This window comes from Leptodactylus fuscus, chromosome 3 (genome assembly GCF_031893055.1).
Source record: "Leptodactylus fuscus isolate aLepFus1 chromosome 3, aLepFus1.hap2, whole genome shotgun sequence".
Classification (NCBI taxonomy): Eukaryota; Metazoa; Chordata; class Amphibia; order Anura; family Leptodactylidae; genus Leptodactylus; species Leptodactylus fuscus.
This window is the reverse complement of record NC_134267.1, coordinates 149,569,990-149,596,925: the sequence shown is the minus strand read 5'-3', so window position 1 is coordinate 149,596,925 and position 26,936 is coordinate 149,569,990. Positions and strand designations below refer to the sequence as shown.

At 42.1% G+C, this 26,936-nt stretch overlaps 1 protein-coding gene across 1 annotated transcript in view; it reads left to right on the top strand.

The window, feature by feature from the left end:
* P3H2 (prolyl 3-hydroxylase 2) overlaps nt 1-6,436 on the top strand; it is a 139,679-nt gene extending 133,243 nt beyond the window's left edge. The window contains exons 12-15 of the mRNA XM_075268539.1: nt 89-206; nt 959-1,034; nt 5,229-5,369; nt 5,461-6,436. Of these exons, the coding sequence (XP_075124640.1) occupies nt 89-206; nt 959-1,034; nt 5,229-5,369; nt 5,461-5,556 (431 nt within the window). The 3' untranslated portion in view covers nt 5,557-6,436. The remainder of the gene's footprint in view (nt 1-88; nt 207-958; nt 1,035-5,228; nt 5,370-5,460) is intronic.
* The last annotated feature ends 20,500 nt before the right edge of the window (nt 6,437-26,936 follow it).

The window sequence follows — 26,936 nt, the reverse complement described above, 5'->3', positions numbered from 1 at the left end:
CTTCAAATAATCTTTTATTCCTTAATATTTATACATTAATACAAGATGTACATGTTACAAACTGGTGTGTGCTATTCCACATCTGCAGGCCAGCAGGAAAATAGGAATGACCTGAGCCACCCAATTCATGCCGACAACTGTTTGCTAGACCCTGAAGCCAATGAATGTTGGAAGGAGTCTCCAGCGTACACTTACAGAGATTACAGGTAAGGCCTTACTCACATCTGTGCAATTCAGTTACATATGCTGCCTATATCTTTTTGTGGATTGTACACATATTCAATTTCTTCATTCAGATGTACGTTTTCTTTTTTTCCATGGACCGTGGGTCCACAAAAAAAACACAAAAAACTGTAGAATATTAGGGTATTTTTTCACTGTTACATCAATGTCCGTCTATGAGTCCAATGAGAATACAGATCAACTATTGGCAGCGCAACACCTACAAATAAGCAGGATGAGATGCTGTTGGTGAACATCGCAGACGACATCACAAATCCATAAAATGAAGACGTGTGAATACTGTATTACTGTGCTGAAGGATTTGGCATAATACTAAGTCGGTAATCTTTGGCCACAAGCTCATTAGTACAATAGATACCAAGGATGAGCAGGACTGGGAGAACTCTGGAGCATTTGGGACAGAAGAGTATGATTTTTTATTTTAAAAATAATAGTTTTGCCCAGAAAACCTCTTTAAGTATTGAAACTCAAACGTATTTAGCAGAACTATAACACAGCATACAGTATATATGTCACTCTTGTAGATCACCATAGTAAGATAGATAGAAAATGTTAACAGGTTAATGTGGACTTTTTCATTAACCCTACGTCTAGAAATGTCAAAATTTACTATGGCTGATGTCTGCAATACACTATAAGTTATTGGAAATCACTAATAGTGAAGGCTCACTAGTGAATGCATGTCATATTTATGGTGCTTTTTGTTTCCTCTCAGTGCTCTTCTGTATCTTAATGGGGATTTTGATGGTGGTGAATTTGTGTTCACTGAAATGGATGCCAAAACTGTCACAGTAAGTCTTTTGGGTGTTTTCTGCCTCTGTTGTATTTAAAGGGATCCTGTCGGGGGAATTTCTTCCTTGAAGCTGGAGTAGTATACTGCGCATGTGCTCAACATCAGGCACATACAGGGTGAAGTAGAAATGTACTGCATTGTCTTCATTGGAGAAATGTGCATATGCTGGGAGCACATCTATGGGTAGTATTAAAGTGTTTTCTTGGACAGACTTAGTATAGACATATTTCGGGCACTAAACTACTAGACATAAATACCAGGATATGATGGTGATTTAATGTCCTAAATGCTCCTGACAAGTTCTCTTTAACATAGTTATAAAGAGTTGATGATCTGCTAATATAATGTTCTTCCGTACCAACATACACATCTACTTCAGCCCCCTAGTGCTGACAGCCGGTACTGCAGCCTTACCATGGACATTTATAGTATGGGGTTTCTTGTTTAAAATCTAAATCTCAATCTGTTTATAAATGGGAAAAAGAAATCTAAGCTATCTAATACATTTTCTATTTTCACCAAGATAATTGTTTGCTATGAAGCAGAGCATTCACAGACTCCATACTTAGTACATATGTTGTGCCACTATGGCTATGTGTCATAATGCAGGAATCTTATAGTAGTACTCAGTACCCATTTATGTTGGCTGCATCTGTACTTCCACTATAATTAGAAAGCCAATAAATTTCAAAGTCTCATAACCTGTCCTCATATTTTATGTTTTAAGCTTCAGAAGCCAGATCCATAGAAATCTACTCATAGATAATATTGATGTGATCACATTGTAATGTCTGTATGGGCCAAAAAGTTGTATAGACTGCAGTGGAACGTCAAATCTCATTGACCAGAGTCAGGATAGGTGTGAAAATGCACATGTAACAGCTAGGACACCAGTAATAGGCTAAGGGTCCATATAGTATGTTGTAGCAAAAAAGTGCTTGAGAAAGACCGCAGCGACAACGCGTTTCCTCTGCAGATTTTCTGCGTCCATTATGCCTATAGGGTTTTCTGTAGGTCTAATTGACATACTAGAATCCCATTCACTATGCAGGGACTGTAAAACACCACTGTATTTACACCATGTGGGACCCTGGCATTAAATGGGAGGAACAAGGTCTCAAACAAAGGCCTGACCGCTATAGGAGCTGCTTTATCACAAGCTAGCAAAATCAGTACAATAACATTAACATTAACTGATTTTAATTCTACTAAAAACAGGACATATTAGTGTCAGCACGTGCAGAAACAAAAATGGACAGTAATAACGGACAATAAACAGACGCCTTTCCATTACTGTCCGATACCCACAGATAGTAATGTTAAAAAAATAATCGACGCTTGACGTCCGTCATAAAAAATTATTTTTCATGGAAACAAAAGTCTTTCACCTTGGATTTTTATGTCCAAGAAAAATAATGGACATGTAATGGATTTGGTGTAAATGAACACTCACACGTAGTAAAGTGGAGCGCAATCTGGCACGTATACGTGTGTCAGCAGTTTGCACGCTCAAAAAGATCCCATGGAAACAAAAGTCCTTCACCTTGGATTTTTGCGTCCAAGAAAAATAACGGACATGTAATGGATTTGGTGTAAATGAACGCTCACACGTAGTAAAGTGGAGCGCAATCTGGCACGTATACGTGTGTCAGCAGTTTGCATGCTCAAAAAGATCCCATTGATTGCGCTCCACTTTACTTCGTGTGAATTCCCCCAACAGTCACAAACGGCAACATATAAAATCCCATTGAAATCAATGGGATTTTTAACGTATTTATGATGGTTCTGCTAGCGTCTGTTGTTAAAATCTGGTAATGGACACTAGCAGTGGACTCAGTGGGTTCTAAAAACTGCATCAAATTTGCAACTCATGCTGCATCACAGACTGCATGGCAGTATCCGGCCATATAGTGATTGGATAAACTTGTTATATTTTAGCTGCTTCCCAGAGAAAAGCGTCACCATAATATGAAGTGACCAGGCTGGATTTTTATGATCAGTTCAGAAAAGATAGTTAACCATGCGAGAATTAGTAAGACGTTTATCATATAGTATCCAGTGCTGGGATTAGACTTTTATGTGAAGTGGTTTCTCATTTCATTCCACCTCTACATCCTCCTTAGAAAAATGTGGCTTGCCTGAGGGTACAGTAGGTGTCACAAAAATTGTGTGACATCTGGCCCTAGCAAATTAATGAGGCTGGCGTTACTGATATAGCCAGCAGCAACACATGGGAAATAGTTCTTATAATATATGGCAGAAGAGAAGATTGTAGAATTTTTAATAATATTATTAAAGGTCTTAGCTCCTTTCTCCTGTTTGCAGTGCTAAATGGTGTTTTTGCCATAGGGAAAGGATAGTCAGCAGCCAGAAAATAACATATTAATGTTATAGACATCTAGTGGTTTGTGGATCGAAGAAAATAAATGAAACAATGTAGAACAGTGACTTTTAGAAGGATATCATGATAATAGGGTAAAAAGAATCACAGGTATTTAGGATATATCCACTTCTTGGTCCTGTTCCACCAAAAATGGAGACCTGCTATCCACCAAATCCAGGCAGAGAATGAATGCATACATAGCACATGCATTTTTTATCCAAACCCACAGTTCTGCTACCTCCATTTTTCCCTTCCACAAACACAATACTCCTGCCCTCATGTTTTCCTTCGTCAGTGGTTCATCCAAAGCCCACAAATCTTCTACTTTCAAGTCTCCTCTCTGCTGCCTTTATCTAGCCCCCACACACTCAGCTGTTTCCTCCACATTTCCCTTTATACACTCCGCTCTACTTAGTCAACAGTTCCCCTAAACACTCAGCTATGTTACATCCACATTTACCTAAACATTTCCCTCCACACACTCAACTTTGCTTCATTCATTTTTCTCTTACACACTCTACTAGAGATGAGCGAGTAGTGAAATATTCGAGATTCGATAATTGAATCCCATTATAATCTATGGGAATTAAATGCTCATTTCAGGGGAAACCACAATTTGAAAAATGGGAGTCACTAAGTCCACGAGTAGCAGGAGGAGAGTGTGGTACTTGGGCAGTCAGCATCGGGAACTATCTAGGGCCGGATGCAGTTTCGGTATATTACCAGGAAAGCACAGAAGACGCGCAATTATTGACTGTTAAAACTAGCCTAGTACCCGAGCGCTGGATGCGTAAGAGCAAAGCGGAAGGAGTCCGGGCCCACATACAGAGAAAGAACCGTACAGAGCAGGACACAGCGCGGGGAGAATGATAGACCCACAGGATAGTATTTTACCTTTGAGTAGCAATCCCCAGCATCCCTCCTGCAGAACCAGCGTTGATTGGCTGAATGCTATAGAACGCTGGTTCTGCAGGAGGCTTGTCTTTGACGAGGCGGAGTCTAAGATCGGACCACAATGAAGACTGCATATTTAACATTAGAGCAGTCTTCATTGTGGTCTGATCCTAGACTCCGCCTCGTCAAAGACAAGCCTCCTGCAGAACCAGCGTTGATTGGCCGAATGCTATACACTCTATAGCATTCAGCCAATCAACACTGGTACTGCAGGAGGGATGCTGGGGATTGCTACTCAAAGGTAAAATAGTATCCTGTGGGTCTATCATTCTCCCCGCACCGTGTCCTGCTCTGTGCGGTTCTTTCTCTGAATGTGGGCCCGGACTCCTTCCACTTTGCTTTTACTCGTCCGGCAGAACCAGCGTTGATTGGCCAAATACACTGTATAGCATTCGGCCAATCAACGCTGGTTCTGAATCGAATTTTTACTGCAAATAGCGAGTGGTATTCGATTGAGTACGAGTATTTTGAATACCATAGTATTCGATGCAATACCTACTCGATAGAATGCTACTTGCTCATCTCTACACTCTACCCATTCTGATTTTTTTTTTCCAGCTTCCCTTTACATGGTACTGAATACTTTATGGTGCCATTATGAAGTACAATTTGTCCTGCAAATAACAGGCTGTCATACAATTCTGTGAAAGACATGGCTTTTAAAAGGCAGGGCATCAAAAATGAAAACCTGAAAACAAAAAATTACTGCAACCTCAGGGGGTCACGATGACTATAATGATGATTGAGCTTTGGTCCTGGATATCTTATTGGCTAGATGTTGTTTTTTTCTCTGCCCTGTTGATGGTGACTGAATAGTAAACTGTGGGAATAACCTTTGAACTTGTCTCCTTGCAGGCTTCCATAAAGCCTAAATGTGGTCGTCTGGTTGGATTTTCATCTGGAGGAGAGAATCCTCATGGGGTTAAAGCTGTAACCCAGGGGCAGAGATGTGCTGTGGCTCTCTGGTTCACTCTAGACCCAATGTACAGAGAACTGGTGAGTTACCCTGCACCCACTAAACATGGCAATGCTAACAGTGTTGGAATCTGCATCATCGCTTTAATTGCCTAAACCTTTCCCATTCCAGGAGCGACTACAGGCAGATGAGGTCATACGATCACTAGACCAAGACAGTCAAGGAAGAAGGGAAGAAATGAGTATTAATCCCAAGGACGAGTTATAAAAAGAAATATTTAATGAGAAAGTATTTATTGTTAATAATCTTATTAGAATGGTTTTATTTTTGTATAAAGCATAAAATGTAATTTATATAATGAAAAGATAAAGGAGCTTTGAAATGATGCACCCTGAGAAGTTTATCTATTTATATACATTTACTGTGTTGTTTCTGTTCTCTGGAATTTACTACTGAGCATTGTACTGTATTGTGCTGTCGCTAGAATGTTGTTAGTATTAATTCCATGACAAACACCATTGTTCTCTTCACCTGCGTATTCTGAGATTGGAAGAACATCCTTAGGTTACATTCACACAGAGGAATTTCCCGCAGATTTGGGGGCGGGTTTCGCCCCTGAATCCGGAGCAGATTCCTCTCGGAATCCTCCTCCCATTGTTTTCAATGGGACGCAGAGATCGCAGCAGGATATGGGGAAAAAAAGTGTCCTGCTCGATCTTGCAGCAGATTCCGCGGCTGATTCAGCCACAGCGTCCGCGGCTCGAGACTCCCTACTGATTAAGCTCATTCATCCGGGCCTGATCAGTAGCGGGATCTCGCAACGGAATGCCAATGCACTAGACCGTGACGAAAATGATGAGAAATTACTCTTCGTTTTCTGCCGTGTGAACATGTCCTAAGATGGTCAGTGTGTATTACTCATTGTACATTGTCAATTTGTGTATTTCAGCAGCTTTGTATTTATTTATCTATAAAGCATAAAGAATATATTTATTTTGTACAATAGTAAAATGAACATTGTCTGTAAAAAGCCAAATAATAGTGGTTGTGGGATGAGCCTTGTATGCCCATTGCCTAGTAAAATATTATTTTGTTGAATGACCTCTCTTCTATTGTGGGTTTGCCAATGTAAATGAGAAGTAAAATAAAGGTGTCTTCTCTATAGGCCCTTGACTGTTCATTTAAACCACTTAATACAGATGAATTAACCTGTACAGGTCCATTCACACGGAGGAAGTTGGCGCTGATTCTGGCGCGGAATCCGTGTCAGAATCAGCGCTGAAAAAAAGCCTCCCATTGACTTCAATGGGTTCCGTTTTCCGCGCGTAAAACGAAACCCTTTGAAGTCAATAGGAGGCTTTTTTTTACAGCGCTGATGCTGATGCAGATTCTATGCCAGAATCAGCGCCAACTTCCTCCGTGTGAATGGACCCTAATGGTGTTCAGATTTCACTACGGTAGACCAATTGTTCACAAGAAAAATTCAATAAATCAGCAAAACCCCCATCTAGCTGCAATGCATATCATGGTCCAAAAGTTGTCAGAAATAGGTACATGTACCATATATATCTTCAGATAGAGTATGGCAAAATCATGCGTTTGTTTGTTTTTTTTAAGAACTAGTCATCTTGTGACTCATTTAATATGTGAAGCGGGAAGGTGAGTAAGGACACACCTGTATGGTAAAACTTTAAGAGTCTGTATATTTTAAAATTCATAGATTTGGGAAGATTCAACAAAAAAAAACAAAAAAATAGATTACAGTGCAAATGACAAGAAAAGTCCTAGCTCCTTGCTAATATTCATACATGGCATACTGTAGACTGATGGGGGTCCTCGTTGGTCTGACAGGATTATTTAGCTGGCATACATTTCAATTTTTATCTTATGGACAACCCAAGATATGCCACATTTATCAGGTCAGGATACAGGTCAGGATACAGGTTACAGGTCAGGATAATACTTACCAAATCCTTATTTTTACTTATCCAGCTTTCTGACTTCTTCCATCTAGATTCTATTGTCTAAGGCCTATCAGTTGTTGAGTAACTGAGTTTCTATTTATAATGTTTCTTATCATACAATGCCTTTCCTGCCTGACTTTGTTTTTGTATTACTGTATTCTGAATTCTTTATCTTATTCTTAAATTCTTTATATCCAACAAATGATGCTTTTTATTTCTTCAGTAAAGTACGTACTAAAGAGAAAAACAGAGAACATTGGATCCTGATGTAAGTGACTTAACCAGTAGAGTCTTCTGACAGTAATTTATGTCCCTCTTCCCCTTCCCCACTCAGATCCTTCTTGAGAATATTTTGTAGGAGGCTATAATTTACTAGATGACAGATATGGAACAACAAAAGATAAGCAGATGTGCGCAGGGTGATACAAGTACACTGTATATGTCATTCTCTTCTGTCTATTTATCACTAAAAAGTCTTTCTTTCTTCCTGCTTGACTTGTTGAGGTGGAAAATCACCACCACACCTTAAGGAAGTGGAGTTACTTTATTTACAATCTGCCCACCTTGTGTGAACCCTGAAACAATAAAGCTGCTGATCCTGACAACATGAGCGTCTTCTTCTTATACACTCAGCAAGCTTAAAAATAAAGTGTTTCCTGATCCTGTGGGAGGGTAGCGTGACTTTTCTGTGTTTCCATAGTTGAAAACCAGTACAACCATTGATACGTTATACAATATTGTGTATACAAATCACACAATTTGGTTCAGGATTATAGAAATAGGTCTTCATTCTCCAAGAAAATAACACCACACCTGCCCATGTCCTGTAGTTTCCCGACTTAGTTTGTGAGTTCCAAGCATTGACTTATTCAGCAAATGGAAGGAGTCTCCCAAAATTCAACCTGGTTATGTGCTCCCTCTGAGAATTAGAGTGTTCAGTAAACACAAGCAGGCCAGGTCAATAGTCAGTCTGGGGAAGGAAACTAGAGAACTAGAACTTTGGCTCAGGTGCCCTGCAACATGTGAAGCTGTCTTAAATAATAAGAAGCAGGTTGAAACTGGCTGTATATAGGCAGTTCAGATGCAGAACTAAGCACAAGTCAATACCCAGGTGAATGCCCCACTAACTTCTTTCATTGATGCTTATGATCATCTGCACAATAATTCTCTCTTACACATAATGAAGTTGACTATTGGATAGACTGTACAGTGCACTGATTTAGCAAACTTTAACTTGACACTTACTGACATTTCAAGAAACTTGTTCCTTGAAATGTCAATCAACAAAACTTTAATATATTCATATTGCCAAATATATTGTTTGGGTGAAAAATTCCTCTAAAGTGACAGCCACTAGGTGTCTGCACAGATAACCCAGCAGGTTAATTACATGTCTGGTTATTCTGCCTTTATAAAGCTAGCCCTCTCATCCTGTAACTTTTACTTGCCTGCTTCTTCTGTTGTCACGCTTGTACTTCTGTAGAGTTGCAAATGAATCAGGTATTTGGGAGCATGAAAAACTAAAGATAGAAGACCCAAATCAGAATAGCATAGGTAGTATAGCAGTATTCAGATTTTCTTTGTCCTTTTCCAAGTTAAGCAGTTGCAGCAAACATTCACTTGAGTTTTTCAATGGCTTTCAATGCTATTATATTGACGTTGAAGGAAGTCTACCACCACCCCCAAGTATGTTATAGTTTCACAGGTGTGTTACAGAGCACATTACAGTGAGACATAACAAAAGGTATGTTGTTTGTCACTTTTGTACATTTGGAGAAAAACAGCTTTGAAGTCTTATGGAAATGAGGCAGCTGATGCAATGAGTGTGGGCCACACTTGGCAACCATGCAACGCCATCTTACCAGTGAATGCTGTCTCCCCAGAATGAGTTCTAGTTTGGGAGAAGACAATCATTTGCTACGACTATTGAAGGCTCCAAGGTTTGTAATCAGTATTCTTCTCTTACAGGATGCGCTGAGTGGCCTATAATAGAAACTTAGGCATTTTACAATACACTGCAATGAAATGCAATATTAGTAATCAAGACATCTAAGGGGTCTCAAAATCAAAGTAACAAATATTAAAAGATTATATCACCCCCTTTTCCCTAGATCTGATATTAAATAAAGTAAAACACACATTAGGTATCCTTACTTCCGAAAATGTAATGGGAGAAAAATATCAGGAGCCGAACCGCCATTTTTTTTTTGCCATTACATCTCCCTTAAAGGGATTCTATCACTAGAATCCTGTTTTAAGCTAAACCCACGTCGAAATAGCCTTAAGAAAGACTATTCTTCCCCTACCTTTAGATGTCTTCTCTGCCCTGCCGTTCCTTAGATATACCGGTTTTCGTCCATATACTAACTAGTGTTCTCGCAGCACTGGGGGCGGTCTCCAGTACTCAAACAGCACAGGGGGCGTTCCCAGTGCTGCAAGAAAACTATCCAACACCGCCTTCTTCTTGTTCGCCGCCTCCGCCTCTTCTTTCCTGTTTGGTCACAGGAAAATGGCCGACTGCATCCACGGCGCATATCCGTTGGCCATTTTCCTGTGGCCTCTTCTGTTCAGCCACAGGAAAATGTCGACAGACTTGCAAAGTTGGCGCTTTTTGAGGAAGACGTGACAGGACAAGGAGGAAGAGGAGGAGACAGTGAACAAGAAGAAGGCGGCTCTGGATAGTTTTCTCGCAGCACTGGGGATGCCCCCAATGCTGTTTGAGTGCTGGGGACCGCCCCTAGTGCTGCGAGAAAACTGATTGGAAGAAGACCGGGATATCTAAGGAACGCCAGTGTGGAGAAGACATCAAAGGTAGGAGAAGAATAGCCTTTCTTAAGGCTATTCTGACATGGGTTTAGCTTTAAACGGGATTCTAATGATAGAATCCCTTTAAAAATTTGAATAAAAAGCAATTCCCCAAAATAGTATTAATAAAAAATACATCTGGCTCCGCATAAAAGATGCTTTATACTTTCCTGTATATAGAAAGTTGGTCAAACACACAACTCTCTCATTCCACTTTATTCTGCATTTTTTCCATCTTCCCAGTACATTGTGTAGAACATTACATGATACCAGTAAGAGGTACCATTATGTACTATTATGTTCTGCAAAAATTAAGCCCTCGTGACTAGAAAAGTAGAAAAAAAAATCAAAAATTAAAAAAAAAATGCCTGTGACGGAAAGGGGTTACAGACTGTACATCTGTATTGCCATATTCAATTGCGTTTAAGGTCATATTGGGTAATACTCTACATATTAAGTGGGGTCACTAAGTGTTTCCCATGCACTAAGCTAAGGGTGTAGCCCCTCAAGAGAATTCTATTGAAAGATTGCAGTTTGTCTCATGATGACAGAGGCAATTCTGTCATCAGATTCATCACTGCCCTGAGGTAAGAGGACCGGGCCTTAGACAGATATTAATATCAATACAGAAAAACAGGTATGCCTGCCTTATTAAATATATGCACACACTATTCCATGCAGGCTTTAAATCATAGCCTTGGCTCCATTAAACCTGGTTTGACAGGTTTGTATTTTGCTCCAAGCAGCCACGGTTTATAACTAAAATAAAAAAAAGGTGAAAACATAATGTAGAAATAATCTCTTAATAATCCAATAACCTAAAACGTATATTTGAAATAAATAAAGCAATGCTGGGAAAGTTTGGATGGTTGGCACATTAGAAATGCATAGATTATAGCGCTCAAAAATAAGTATCATGTAATTCTGCCACCTGTCATCATGTGGCGTAAACCTACTTATGTACTATGAATCTGACAAACCAGAAATCCTGGTCATTTTAGGAAGTGTGAGCAGTATGTTTTAGAGCTACAATGTAGCAGTTCTCCATATAGAGGAATAAAATATAATATATATTAGTTTCTTACCTTTCCTTATGGCTGGATTTATCCAGATGTGTGCCAAGAGAACACCAGCTTATCCAAACATCATAACTTCATGATACTCTGTCATAAGATATCAATATGTTTCTATGTGTAAGTACCCAGTGATGGTGTTGTGATTTGTAGTCTGTTAAGGGTTTTGCTAACACATTACACTATTATATTGAATTTGGTCCATGAAAAAATTGAAGTGATCTAAGGCAGTCTCTCCATCTGATCAGGAGGCCTCACTGATGAAGTACTGCTGACTAAGTGGTGACAATACTTTCAATTGTCATCTTTGGCAAAAAGCAGAAACTGCACTGATAATGTCATTTTTGCATTATCTGTGCAGTCTCTGTGGCTAGGCAGGCTGAAGGACCTGAGTCTGCAGGCTGCATTCTCTAATGCAGAGACACCATAGACTGGTACTGGAAGGCAACAGTTGTGAGGATGCTTCTGATAGTATACATACCTCCCAACTTTTGAAGATCCAAAAGAGGAACAAAATGTGCGGCGCGCGTAGCACGCTGCTGCAAATTTAGTCCCGCCCACTTTTGTGCTGACTCTGCCCATTCTCAATAATTTTTCATGTGCCCGCACACAGTATAATCCTCCTACAGTCACCTGTAAACTATATGTCCCCCCTCTATCTCTCCCCCAGTTTCATATACACCCTTCATCTGCCCCCAGTTTCATGTCCCCCCTCCATCTCTGCCCCAGTTTCATGTCCCCTCCATCTCTGCCCCCAGTTTCATGTCCCCTCCATCTCTGCCCCCAGATTCATGTCCCCCATCTCTGCCCCCAGTTTCATGTCCCTCCATCTCTTCCCCAGATTCATGTCTCCCATCTCTGCCCCCAGATTCATGTCCCCTCCATCTCTGCCCACAGATTCATGTCCCCCCTCCATCTCTGCCCCCGGATCCATGTCCCCTCCATCTCTGCCCCCAGATTAATGTCCCCTCCATCTCTGCCCCCAGATCCATGTCCCCTCCATCTCTGCCCCCAGATCCATGTCCCCTCCATCTCTGCCCTAAGATTCATGTCCCTCCATCTCTGCCCCCAGTTTCATGTCCCCTCCATCTCTGCCCCCAGTTTCATATCCCCTCCATCTCTGCCCCCAGTTTCATGTCCCCTCCATCTCTGCCCCCAGATTCATGTCCCCCATCTCTGCCCCCAGTTTCATGTCCCTCCATCTTTTCCCCAGATTCATGTCTCCCATCTCTGCCCCCAGATTCATGTCCCCTCCATCTCTGCCCACAGATTCATGTCCCCCCTCCATCTCTGCCCCCAGATTCATGTCCCCTCCATGTCTGCCCCCAGATTCATGTCCCCTCCATCTCTGCCCCCAGATTCATGTCTCCACATCTCTGCCCCCAGATTCATGTCTCCACATCTCTGCCCCAGATTCATGTCCCTCCATCTCTGCCCCCAGATTCATGTCCCCCCTCCATCTCTGCCCCCAGATTCATGTCCTCTCCATCTCTGCCCCCAGATTCATGTCCTCTCCATCTCTGTCCCCAGTTTCATGTCCCTCCATCTCTGCCTCCAGATTCATGTCCCCACATCTCTGCCCCCAGATTCATGTCCCCTCCATCTCTGCCCTAAGATTCATGTCCCTCCATCTCTGCCCCCAGATTCATGTCCTCTCCATCTCTGCCCCCAGATTCATGTCCCCTCTATCTCTGCCCCCAGATTCATGTCCCCTCCATCTCTGCCCCCAGATTCATGTCCCCTCCATCTCTACCCCCAGATTCATGTCCCCACATCTCTGCCCCCAGATTCATATCCCTCTATCTCTGCCTCCAGTGTCATGCCATCCTCTCCTTCATCTGCCCCCAGTTTCACGTTCCACCTCGTTCCACCTCGTTTCACGTTCCACACATTACACTTACCTTCTCCTCGCTCCCCCACCGCTCTCTCCGCACCGCTCTCTCTCGCACACAGTTGTAGACGCGATGTGACATCATCACACCGCGTCTACACAACCAGTAGCCGGTGTGCAGCGGCGATGCAAGGAGCTGCGATGTGACTGCCCCTTGCTTTAGCCGCGTATGTGTTCAACTCAGATCTGGGTCCTCTGGACGCAGATCTGAGTTGAAATCGGGACATACCTCCCTCCAACCGGGACCGCGGGACACGTCACCGGAATCGTGAATGTCCCGCGGAAATCGGGACGGTTGGGAGGTATGAGTATGGGAGGTGTGGAAATGGGGAATGATTTCTGAAAGTGTATAAGGTTTTATTGGGAGAGAATGCTGTAGCCATTGTCTAGAGGTGGAATTTGGAATTCTGCACTTGCCATTACAAGAGAGGGAAGGTTGAAGGTCAATGATGCAACTAGTGATATGGTATTTTGTGCTGCACAGTGGTATTTGTTTGGTTCTGTTGGGGTAAGTTGTGCTGCTGCTGAACTGTGTTGTTTGGCACTTCTGCTGAGATATTTTGTCCTGTACAGTGGTATTTTTTTAGCCCTGCTAGGGTGAGATGTGTTGCGCTGTGACAATGGCATGTTTGGATCAGCATTTTGTGCTGTGTTTGGCTCTTCTGGGAGGTATTTTCTGCTGGCACTTTGTGATAGCATTTCATTGCTGGTGAAGCCTTGGCATAATAAGAGATTGACTAGTGAGTTTGAGAAGTCATGAACTAAGGTAAAAGTTGGCACATCTGTATACTGACAAACCACAAACAATGGAATAAAACAGTAGGTGCGTTATTATATGTATTGTTATTATATGCATGTCTTTTAGGGCTTATGTGCAGCAGAGTCATGTACACAGAACACCACAGTGGCATATAGGGTCTTCAAGGTTCTGTACAGTACTATATTATCTCTATTCCCCTAAAACAAAGGTTCTTGGGGAGAATAATTCAATAAAAGAGTATGAAATAGAACATTTACATAATCTTAAATGGAAAAAAAAAAAGTGCTTCTGAATGAGATTGAAGTCATACAGTGCATACAGTGGTATAGCATAGATCCCATATACTTGGCCTTATATGGGTGCCACTGCCAGAGGCATAACTTATAGGTCCTGGACTGGGCCCCAATGAAATATGTAGATCTTGGTCAGTCAGCTACCATATGTCATTGATAATATTTCTGTGGCAGGGGGGTTTTGGGCCTCTTCAACTACCATTGCCTGGCAGGGTGCCACCTGCAGGCAATGTATGGCTTATAGAGAACCATAATAATTGCAATAATGTTTTATTGTATGTTAAATAGATGAAAGAAGACAAAACAAAGATTCAAAGAAAGGGTAAACATAACCCAATAACCAAGGCATGTCAGGAATACAGAAACAAATAAGCAGATAAGTGCAGAAGTGATTGCCAAAGGATTGAAGGACGTATAAGGAATGAAACTTAAAGGGGTTGTCCACTTTCAGACCAATCTTGGAAGAAAAATGTTATTGTTTGTATAATGAAAAGTTGTACAGTTTTCCAATATATTTTCTGTACCAATTCCTCGCGGTTTATCAGCTCTCTGCTTGCTGTCATTAATTATGTTGCTTCTAATGGATGAAACTCTGACCATGGTCATGTGATTTACAGTCCATGGTCATGTGTTGAGCACACAAGTGCACAGCTGATTACCAGGCAGATGTCTGATTACTGGGCTGTGACTATAGCACGCTGTGCAGCTGTGTGCTAATCACATGACCATGGACTGTATATCATATGACCATGGTCAGCATTTCATGCACTAGAAGTAACAGAATCAATGACAGCTAGCAGAGATCTAGAAAACTGTAAATAATTGATACAGAAAGTTTAATGGAAAATTGTACAACTTTTTTTTACTATACACACAATAACATTTCTCTCACAATATTGGTTTAAAAGTGGCCAACCCCTTTAAGGCACTAAGACAAAATAAGTCACTGCTGGTGTGGTGAGCTGAAATAGGGCCCCCGCAGTTATGGCATAAGGCAGGGCAGAGAGTGTAGATCAGTAACTCAGAACTGTAGACACACCATAGAGAGAAGGGAAAGTGAGCAGAAGAAAAGACACATAGAGAGGAAGAAAGAAGCTGTGTGTGTGAGGGTGGTGGTGGGGGGGTAGTTATGGTACCACCAAGTTGAAGGATCACATGAATGCAGATAACAGGGCAGCAGCACAGCCCTGAAGGAGTCAGTATGACAGAAAGCCAGCCAGGAGGCCAAGTTGTGGATAAAGTTATCCAGTCAACCTAAATCCTGAGAGAGGAGCTCCTTCATCTGTGTTCCCCCCACAAGCTCTACAGCCCACTTGTATATAGAAGTGATCTACAGGGATCTACAGTGTAAGGAATCACAGCATGAGCTGCAGCCAAGAGGAAGGGCAGCACAGACTGATTTTTGAATGAACCTGGGATCACAGACAAATATACTACCATAGGGGAGATAGGGATGGCCATTCTGCTAACATGCAGACAGAAGTGATAACACTTCACCAGAAAGGATGGATCAGTGAACAACTCCACCAAGTATGCAACATAATTTGTTATGGCCTAGAGTCTAGACTCCTAAATATTTTATAGCTGAGACTTGCAGCAAACAGGAATAGGTCCAATCACATGACCCAAGGTCAAAACCATCCTGGTCACTCAGGTGTGGCATCAAGAAAATCCCGGTGCATGTATGTACAAATAACATTTAGGCCGGGGCCCCATGGGCTGGAAACACCGCAATTTGGCCGCAGCGGAAATGCCACGGTAAAAATCGCAGTGTTTTTCAGTACTTGCAAAGTGGAAGAGATTCATGCGAATCCCATGCCCACTTTGCAGAAAAAATCACAGTGCGGACACACTGCGATTTCCAAAACCGTGGTTTTAAAAATTGCAGCATGTCAATTATATCTACGGAAACGTCGGCAGCTTTCCCCTGGATATAATTGTAACAGAAAGTCCACGGAGGAAAACTCAGTGAACTTTTAGTTCAAAGCGCTGCGGGAAGAACCGCAATGCGTTCAGTTGTTCCCGAAGCACTTTATCGCGGCAGTTCTGGCCCCTGGGGCCCCGGCCTTAATGTCTTGTAGATTGCCCAATCTCTAATACCTGTGTGAGGGCAGGAAACACAGTAGTCTGGTTGGAGATATATAGAAGCAAGTCATGGTTACTCAGGGTTAGCTTGCAGAGCTGCCACTGAATGTTGAGTACATACAGGAACTGAGCACAGGGGACACCTCCATCTGGTCCCAATACAGAAATCAGTATCACAACTCACAATATGGCAATGTGCACAAATCATGTATAAAAAGGATAAGGCATACCTCCCAACCGTCCCGATTTCTGCGGGACATTCACGATTTGGGTGACATGTCCCACGGTCCCGGTTGGAGGGAGGTATGTCCCGATTTCAACTCAGATCTGCGTCCAGAGAACATGAATCTGGGGGCAGAGATGGAGGGGACATGAATCTGGGGGCAGAGATGGAGGGGACATGAATCTGAGGGCAGAGATGGGGGGACATGAATCTGGGGGCAGAGATGGGGGACATGAATCTGGGGGCAGAGATGGAGAGGACATGAATCTGGGGGCAGAAATGGAGAGGACATGAATCTGGGGGCAGAGATGGAGAGGACATGAATCTGGGGGCAGAGATGGAGAGGACATGAATCTGGGGGCAGAGATGGAGAGGACATGAATCTGAGGGCAGAGATGGAGAGGACATGAATCTGGGGGCAGAGATGGAGAGGACATGAATCTGGGGGCAGAGATGTGGAGACATGAATCTGGGGGCAGAGATGGGGGACATGAATCTGGGGGCAGAGATGGAGAGGACATGAATCTGGGGGCAGAGATGGAGAGGACATGAATCTGGGGGCAGAGATGTGGAGACATGAATCTGGGGGCAGAGATGGAGGGACATGAATCTGAGGGCAGAGATGGGGGGACATGAATCTGGGGGCAGAGATGGGGGACATGAATCTGGGGGCAGAGATGGAGGGGGGACATGAATCTGGGGGCAGAGATGGGGTGACATGAATCTGGGGGCAGAGATGGAGGGACATGAATCTGGGGGCAGAGATGGAGGGGGGACATGAATCTGGGGGCAGAGATGGGGTGACATGAATCTGGGGGCAGAGATGGAGGGACATGAATCTGGGGGCAGAGATGGCGAGGACATGAAACTGGGGGCAGAGATGGAAGGGGGACATGAAACTGGGGGCAGATGAAGGGTGTATATGAAACTGGGGGAGAGATAGAGGGGGGACATATAATTTACGGGTGACTGTAGGAGGATTATACTGTGTGCGGGCACATGAAAAATTAACGAGTGGGCGGAGTCAACACAAAAGTGGGCAGGGCTAAATTTGCCGCTACGCGCGCTGCACATTTTGTCCCTCTTTCAGTTCTTCAAAAGTTGGGAGGTATGGATAAGGTATCTGTGAAATATAGGAGCCATGAACTGTATGAGCACACAAGTTATTTTATACTACTTTAGAAATGACTTTACTAAGCAAAACAACTGATTTAAGATACGGACATGGGTGTATCAGCTACGGTGAATCATGACAACAATTATAGAAACTAAACAAGTTTTTCTGCAGACCTTTCTCTGAAATGGTAGTGATAAGACACAGAGTCTCATGTTCTAAGAAAACATGTCAGTTTTGCCTCTAGGAACCAATGAGATCACATCTTCTATTTTCGGTCTTGTTTACAATGTTATATTTCTAGCTGTATATGGTAATAAGTTATTTGGAATACTACAAATGTAGCAAGTACCAGACAAATGTTCATTTCAGTCTAACAAATGTTTGTTTCTCATGTATTCTCCTTGTTTAAAGAGGACCTTTCATGGATTTGAGCACATGCGGTGTTATATACCCCTGGAAAGCTGACACTGTCAGCTTTCCCGATCTGTGCCCCGAGTGAAAGGCTATGGGTCCCGATACAGTAGCTCTTTACAGTCAGAAGAGCTTTTCTGACAGTCAGTCAGATACGTCCTTCTCCACAGCAGCGCCTATAGCGCTGTACAGTGTGAGCGGGGAGGAATGCCCCCTCCCCTCCTGATAATACTCATCTATGGTGAGCGGAGGGAAGGGGCGTTCCTCCCCACTCACACTGTACAGCACGATAGGCGCTGATGTAAAGAAGGACGTTCCTGACTGACTGTCAGAAAAGCCCTTCTGACTGTGAAGAGCTACGGTAGCGGCACCGATAGCTCTTTACCCAGGGCACAGATCGGGAAAGCTGACAGTGCGCTGAATTCAGCGCACTGTTGGCTTTCCAGCGGTATATAACACCGCATGTGCCCAAATCCAAAGTCCTCTTTAATGCAGATGCTTATTCACTTTGTATTAAACAGACCACTGCAAAATAACTTGCAGAACTTGTGGTGAGAAATGAACATTCACTTAATGCAACAAATATTCTTTTGCCACTTGCTACATCTATAGATTGGTGTAATGACAATCTGAAAAGGTCTATTAATAGGATTTAAAAGAAGTCTACCACCTCCCACAAGCATCGTCAATATTGTGCGACAAAGCACATTACAGTTATATACAATATACCTTTGTTATGTATGTCACTTTTCTAGAATCCTTGGGGCTGGGATTACAGCTCTCTGGAACACTGCTCTTGATGCTTACATCCCTACTGTCTTCTGCCTGTGCTGCATGTAGTCTAAGATGATCCTCCCACTGCTATGACATTACCCATGTTACTTGAGCAGCAAGGGCATTGCCCTCCATGCCCACCCTCATTACACCAACTGCCTCATTTGCATAAGACAAAGTTGTTTTTTTTCCAAATCTACAAAGCTGATATACATAACATGATGTGTTTTGTAACACAGAGGTTACAATTAAATGTTCTTGAGGGATGTGATAGACTTCCTTTAACTAGTATAACTATCACCACTGGCTAGAACTGAGAAAGTGCATGTGGAACATAAAATTCTTGTGGCGATCTTAGTGTTCTTCATTCTGAAACCTCCAGTAAAGTAACTGAAACTTTCAACCTAGTTGTCCATCATTTGTGCGTTACAATAGGTGCTAGTTGGCAGAATGTCATCCTTCCATAGTGAAAAACTCACCTACCAAAATGGACTGCAGTGACATTGCCAGCTGGACTGGAAGGAGAAGCTGTTTGACCATGCAAGAGAGAGGGAACCTCAGCCCCAAGCTCCTCAAGGGGCCCACTATAGTGCTGACTGTGGCCCTATTTACTTCCTTCATGCAGTAGGGATCGGTGAATAAGGCGGTTTCCCTGGCGGTTTTGTTCAGACCAAATAGGTCTGAACCAAAATTGCTATTACCTCTCCTGGGCTCTGATGTGACTCCATACTATCTTTGGCCTTCTTCAATGACCTCACATGGGTCTGGCCGGTGTCACAATGTATAATGACGCCAGCATAACCCACATCTTTGACGTCATCGAAGAGGGCTCAAGACTGAACAAGTAGTGACGCCAGAGCCCAAGAGAGGTAAGTAACATGTTTTTTTTTATGTTTGTCACCTTCCCTGGGCCTCCAATCCTTATACTCGGGGGTCTCACAAAGTGTGGATGGGATTCACTAGAATCCCTAAAATGGCTAAATGTGGGCACAATATCATCCATCTACACCAGAGTGATAAATTCCCCCAATGTTTGCTCTTGCTTATCCCATACATACAAAGCATGTCAGATGAATCTCAGTCAATACCCTCATGAAACAGATACAACAGGTCATTTCCCATAATGAATTTGGCTGGATGCATCAGAATTTCTGGACTAATAATGGTTATCATTTTCTCGGCTATCTCATGTGCAATGCTTACAAAGCCTGAAGCCATGTATAAATATATTCCACAAAGTTAAACGTTTGCCCATTGTAGGAAGACATTGCAGAAATGATTTCGGTAACTCATCGGCTGGTGTTGATAGTATGACAATAGTGTAGGATGGATCCTGCCTGAGGCCCAGGTGGTACTTGCTGACACAATAGGCTGATGTATGTAAAATTGTGGACAAATAAAAGTAGCGAGGAGCCTCACCCACTTCCCACAGTGCAATCTGCATAATGCCCTAGGTTTAATGAGCCGTCAGGATGGGAGGGGCAGGACGGTAAGTCTTGGCTACCTGTCATGTCTCAAGCAATCAGCAGAAATATTATTGATCCTTATCCTGACCTCAGACTGAATCATAAATTCTTACTGTGAGAAGAAAAGTTCAGCCTGGAAAAAAAGCATCTGGTGTGGTATGATGAAATGTGTATCTGGTTAGTAAAACGTGTATTTCTAAAGAATTCCTTTAGGTTTCCTTCTTAGATTGTCATCTTTAAGGAAAGAATTGTAAATTTATGTATGTATCTTCGTGGTTTCTAAAGACAAATCTACATTACACCACTAGGTGGAGGTAGATGTATCAAAAGAAGAAATAAGGAGCTGAGTTACAATGTCATGGATGCTGCGAGTAATGGGAAATCTAGTTCATTTTGGAGATTAGTTTCTTATGATCATTCACAAGATTAGTTCATTTAGTTCATTACTTCTCTGGCCCTGGGATCCAGCTGAGAACATAGACTTGGATGAGTTCTGATAGTTCTGGTAAATGGATCACATGTACTTAATACATACGTCAGGACAGAATGTGGCGCGGCAAATGTATCCCCACCCACTTCTACTTTGACTCTGCCCATTCCCATCCATTTCTCTTTTACCCCCACACAGTATAATGCCACTACAGTCACCCCCACTGTATAATGTCATCCTCATGGTGCTCCCACAGTTTAGAATAGGAGTCGTCATCCTTACAATTATTGCACGCCACTCCGAGTACCCCAACCTTTAATTTTTTTTCAGTTCTATCAGCACCATGTCACCTACCCCTGGTCATGTGAGTGTGTTTCATGTATTTCAGTTGCTTTTTTATGAGGGTCACATCCTAAGTATTTATTATTTCTTTCTCTTACTTATATAGCGCAGTCATATTCCACAGCACTTTACAGACATTGTCAGTCACTGTCCCATATAGGGCTCATACTATACATTCCCTATCAGTATGTCTTTGGAGTGTGGGAAAAACCTACCAAACACAGGAAGAACATACAGACTCCTTGTTGTCTTTGGTCACATTTGAACCTAGGACTCCAGCACTGCAAGGCTGCAGCTATTATACTGTATGGTGAACGCTGTAAAAGTATATATTCTGCAATGCACAAAATAACATGTTTTGGTCACCTCACTTTCCCCAACAAATAGCAATAAAAAGTGATGAAAGTCATACATACCAAACATTGGTACCAATAAAAAGTACAACTTGTCCTGCAAATAATGAGCCCTTTCATATTTCTTTTAGTAAGGCTAAGGCCCCACATAGCGCCGCAGCAAAAAAATAAGCGCTGCTGGATAAACCACGGCGGTAACTCACACAGTTTTTCAGGCATCATTTTTTCACTGCAGCAGGCTACGTGCGGTCTTAGTCTAAAAGTGTTAAAACATAACAAATCTATATAAATTTGGTATGGCCGTGATCATACGGACCCACAGTATATAGGTAAGGTATCATTATAGCATATGGAAAGTGGAGAGGGGTAAAAATGAAACTCTAAATCAGAAAATCAATGTGACTTAAGGGGTTAAGGTCTGTAGTAAGAGAAAGATTAAGTAGAGGGCAGCCTATTAACTGCGGAGTTTTACAGTACCTGCAAAGTGGATGGGATTCTGGCTAATCCCATACAAACATCGCAGAACAATATCTGCGGTAGAAATGCCGTGATTTTAAAACCGTCACATTTTTGTAAATCGCAGCATGTCAGTTACGCTTACAGAAATGCTGACATTCTCTGTATAGGTATAATAGGGACAAAAAAAGTTTGCAGAGGAAAACTCTGTGAAAAAGTGATGAAGAAAAAAACCTTATATGTTTCTGCCATAGTCTTCCTCACAGAAGCTTTTTGGCTGCGGCTCGCTATGTCGGACCATAGTCTAAAGATGTTTTGTGAGGTAGAAAAAAAGGTTTTTTTTTCCAAAGAATCAGAGGCACATAGCTTTCACCTTTCTTTCATATTGCTTGTGTACAAAATGGCAGAATAGAATGAAGCCTGACTTGGCTGTTGTCCTCACTTCTCCCTTATTGTTCTAGCTGAAGCCCTTGTACAGGAACGTCACCTACAGCTGCTCCTCACATGACACACTCCTCCTTATGACACGCTCCCCTGTGTTCATAATTTTACAAGGATTGTTTTCTCACTACCAGATTGTAATAAATCTGCCGACTTCAGTATTTCTATGTGGTATAGCAGCAGGGCCTACTTGTGACTGATACCTCTGCTTCTGCTACCCTATCGCTTACCAGGAGTTACCACTGTCATTTTAGGACTAGCAGTTGTGCTTTGGGATTGACCATTTGGTAAATCATTTCTCATATTATCTGAATTTCTCCTAGATCTGAAAGCAGGCTCAGTGGATGAAATGTTGGAAGGACTAAGGGTCACCTGTTCAGATCTGGTCACCTGCAGCAGAATGATTTATACCCCTAACCACCTATCAAAGCTTTGTGTTGTCATGCAGGTGGTACCCCTATGAGCTGTCAATGAAGTGCAGTCAATGGGACAGAAAGAAGCAAAAAATAAAAAACCTTTTGTTAAAATGTAGTTGAACCATATTCCAGAGGCTGCCAATAATAATATCACATGAATCCGAGGCAGAGCAAGTGATTGCTATCTTACATATCACAGAACAATCCTTCTTAGACTACGAATGCACTTCCATGTCATACATATACATTCAGGTTGACTGCAGTTTCACTCCCACATGTCAGACTACCAAGGCTTCATGAAGCTGAGATCTTGTCTGCAGGTTCTTGCACTGAAGGAGTGATTTAACTCATTGTAAAAAGGAATATTCTCTGACCCTGTAGGGCTGCTGATACTACTGCCAGTATCAGGGACACATGCGAGTATACAGGGGGAGAATGGGGTTACCGTAATGTTTGAAAGATGAATATAAATCAGATGGCAACTTTTCTAACTATTTCTCCTGTTACTTGGGAGCATAAACCCCTACATTGTACACTACATAGTAGTATTATTTATTTATAGAGCACTGTTAGTTCCATAATGCTGTACATTTGAGGGTTTACTTGAAGGATAGGTCAGAAACCAAGGTTATCCCAAGGCAGCGGACTCGTGGGACTGGGGTAAGTGTGGTTCCATTAACTTTGATAGATGGGTCAGGTAGAGGGGGCCGTACAGGGTGGGGAGATGATGATGAACTCCGTTTTCTCCATGTTGAGTTTGAGAAAATGGGAGGATCTACGGCTGATCGACAATCTGGAACTCTGGCCAACAGAGAGCTAATGTCATGTCCAGAGCGATATACTTGAGTGTCATTTGCATAGCAATGATATTGCAAACCATGAGATTCTATGAGTTGGCCAAGGCCGACACTGTAGATGGAGAAGAGGAGGGGTCCTAGGACAGAACCTTGGAGGATACCTACCAAAAGAGGGCATGGCGAGTAGATGGTGTGCGAGTGGGAGACGCTGAATGTGTGGTTGGTGAGGTATGAGGAGATCCAGGAAAGGGCCAAGTCTGTGATGCCAAGGGATGATTGAGTTTCTAACAAGAGGGAATGGTTGACTGTGTTGCTTGGCTTTGGCACTTAGAAGGTCGTTGGTGACTTTAGTTAGTGCAGTTTCTGTGGCGTGACGTGGTCTGAAACCTGACTGTAGTTTGCCAAAAAGTACATTGGACAAGAGATAGGAGGATAGTTTGGAGTGGACGTATCGTTCAAACAATTTTGTGGCATAAGGGAGCAGTGAGATGGGGCGATAGTTGGCAGGAGAGGACGGATCAAAGGATGGTTTCTTAAGTATAGATGTGATAGTAACATGTTTGAAGGAAGAAGGAAAAGCATCCTCTGGTTAGGGATTGGTTGAAGAGATGTGTTAGGGCAGGAGTAAAGACTTCAATGAGGATGGGGATGGGATATGGCTGGATCGGGTCAGTGCTGCGAGAAAAATCATTTGCATACCGCAGAAAACCGGGACTATCACCAGAACGGCGACATGGAGAAGACTTCTAAAGGTAGAAGAATAGCCTTTCTTAAGGCTATTCCTACGTGTTAGAATCCCTTTAATCCTAATATTGTAGTTACTTACATAACTTTTACACAGACATATTTATCTGATTGTCAGTTGAACCGGCTGATTTTGACTACCAGCCAATCGTCTCATCTTAAACGTGCTTTCTGGATTCTCTTCCAGCTGGAGAGGTCAGAAATAAGTATTAAATGCTCTCTGGGACGAAATTCTTCACTCTTCCATTCCACACTTCAGCTGATCCCAGGCTCGTTCACATCTGCGTTGGTATCCCTCTGGGGGAGTCTGCATGAGGGCCCCCCCCAAATGGAATACCGAACGCAACTGCAAGCCGTGTGCCAGTGAAAGCACACAGATCCCCATAGACTATAACGGGGTCCATGTGCTTGCTGCCAGATCTCCGCAGGGATCATGTGGACAGGAAAGTAGTTTACAATCTACTTTCCTGCCCACATGATTTGTGTGGGCAGAGCGCGGCCAGCACATGGACCCCATTATAGTCTATGGGGTCCGTGTGCTTTTACTGCACACCACTTGCAGTTGCGTTCAGTATTTCATTCAAGGGAGTCCCCATGTGAATTCCCCAAATGAAATACCGACCGCAGATGTGAACGAAGAGTAAGAGTGTATGCATATGGGGAAAGCCATCTTAAAGGAGCTTTATCATTGGAAAAAGTCATTTTTAACTAATCACATCCTTGCATAGCCTTTAGAAAGGTTATCCCACACCTACCTTTTGTATGTAAATTGCCTCAGTAGATATTATATTTAATAAGTCCGTTTTTATCCACATACTAATTAGCTTCTCAGTGCACCCCGGAAGTCTCTTTGTGCACTGTCTTCTGTATATACAGTACAGGCTGCTGCTGACTCCTCCTCCCAGCTGGTGACAACTTCCTGTGCACAGGGAGAAGCTAATTAGCATATGAATAAAATGGGCTAATTCAAATACTACTGAGGCCATTTCCATACAAAAGATAGGTGTGGAATAGCCTTTCTAAAGCCTATGCAAGGATGTGATTAGTTAAAAAGACTTTTGCCAATGATAGAGCCCCTTTAATGTATACGGCCTGCATATAAAAGCCAGCTCAATTTCTTTCTAGTGTTTTGCAAAGTACAAAAATAAATGTTTGTAAAAGAACCACAGTGTGCACCAATTGGCTGGTTATGGACCTATTAATAGAAGCAGATTTAATGACAAGTTGCAAAGTAGTTCCATTATTTTTCTTTATTTAGAAATAAATCAAAGAAATTTAGATAACTGAATTTGCAATTATACAAAATATTTACATACAAAACATCTGTTTTAAAGCTTAGAAACAATTAAAGATTTTTTTTTTCAATTTTATGTTTTTGTAGTAAAGGACATCAAAATCCAGTGCTATAAACATTGAACATAAATGATACATTAGAGTCTTCACCGGATACTTCACAAAGTTGCTTAGAGGAAGCAAATCTAAGAAATTACATTGAGAACAAGCAAGACTTCCCCACTGAATCGAGAACAGCTTATTTTATGCTATCCGTCAGTTCCAATATAGTTGAAATATAGGACTCTAAAGTTGAATATGTACAAACAGTTTAGGGGAAAAAATATTGAAAATCTGAGTTTTTATGACTAAAAGCCCTTATATTAATGCAATAAATCTTATTTGGAAGTCCTGTTACCCCAGAAATACAAAAATAAAAAAAAATAAAGTACAAAAACCGAAATCTACAAAATGCTTATAACATATGACCTATCAGTAGCACAATGTACCTGACAATTTACAGCAAAGCTACCATCACTTTGGCCTTTGTGCTCTGAGAAAACAGATCTCTCATACTCTGAATTCAGTAGCTCAGTATAGGGCTGTATAAATAACAGCACCTGGAAAAAAATTAAGTGCCTGACCAGATATGGGCCTGAGTGAGATGTGCAAAATTTCTTGAATACATTAGCCTCATAACCATGAGTCCACTATACAGGATTACTATTTAGTGGCTATTAGATAAACTGTAACACCCCAGCCGACCCGTCACTTTAATATGCTGCCTATAAAGCAAACCAGTCACACTGAACATGGAGAGCAATCTGAAGGCAGCAGAAGGAGCTGAGCACACCGATCTATAATGTATATATATATTACATTACATATATTTATTCAGTAGAACTTGTCATGCAGCCATTTAAAACGTCTGCTCTTTGTATGTTGAGACATCAAGGTGTGGCCCTGCCTAGTGACAGTGACTGACAGACTCTCCTTTATGCCTGTGCAAAGAGATAGCCATTAATCACTAGGAAGGACCACCCATAGACTTCTCAACACAGTAAGAGACAGAAACAAACAAGTTATATAGAATATTCTCCTACAAAGCTATATATCAATCTGCTTAGAAAACTCTGCTCTGTATCGAGATGCCTGAAGATTAGATTGCATTTTGCATGTGACATATTCCCTTTGTGCTGCATTCTGAATACAGTTGCAAATTTAAGAAAAAAAAAAAAGTTATAAATAATTATAATGTATAAACTATCCAGTCCCACAGATAGGTTGGTGTCACTAAATCAAACATTGCTTTCTGAGATATTGCAGTTTTTGTCAATATCGAAATGAGCTCTTTGGAGTAATGAGTATGTTGCCATTTCTCCAAAGATCTCATACGTATATTGATAAAAACTGTAATATCATGGCACGACCGACACCAATTAACAAGGGAAAATTACGGTTTGATTTGGGCGACCCTAACCTATCTATCTGCAGAACTGGGTTGGCATGCTGTGTACTGTTATCAGACTCTCTA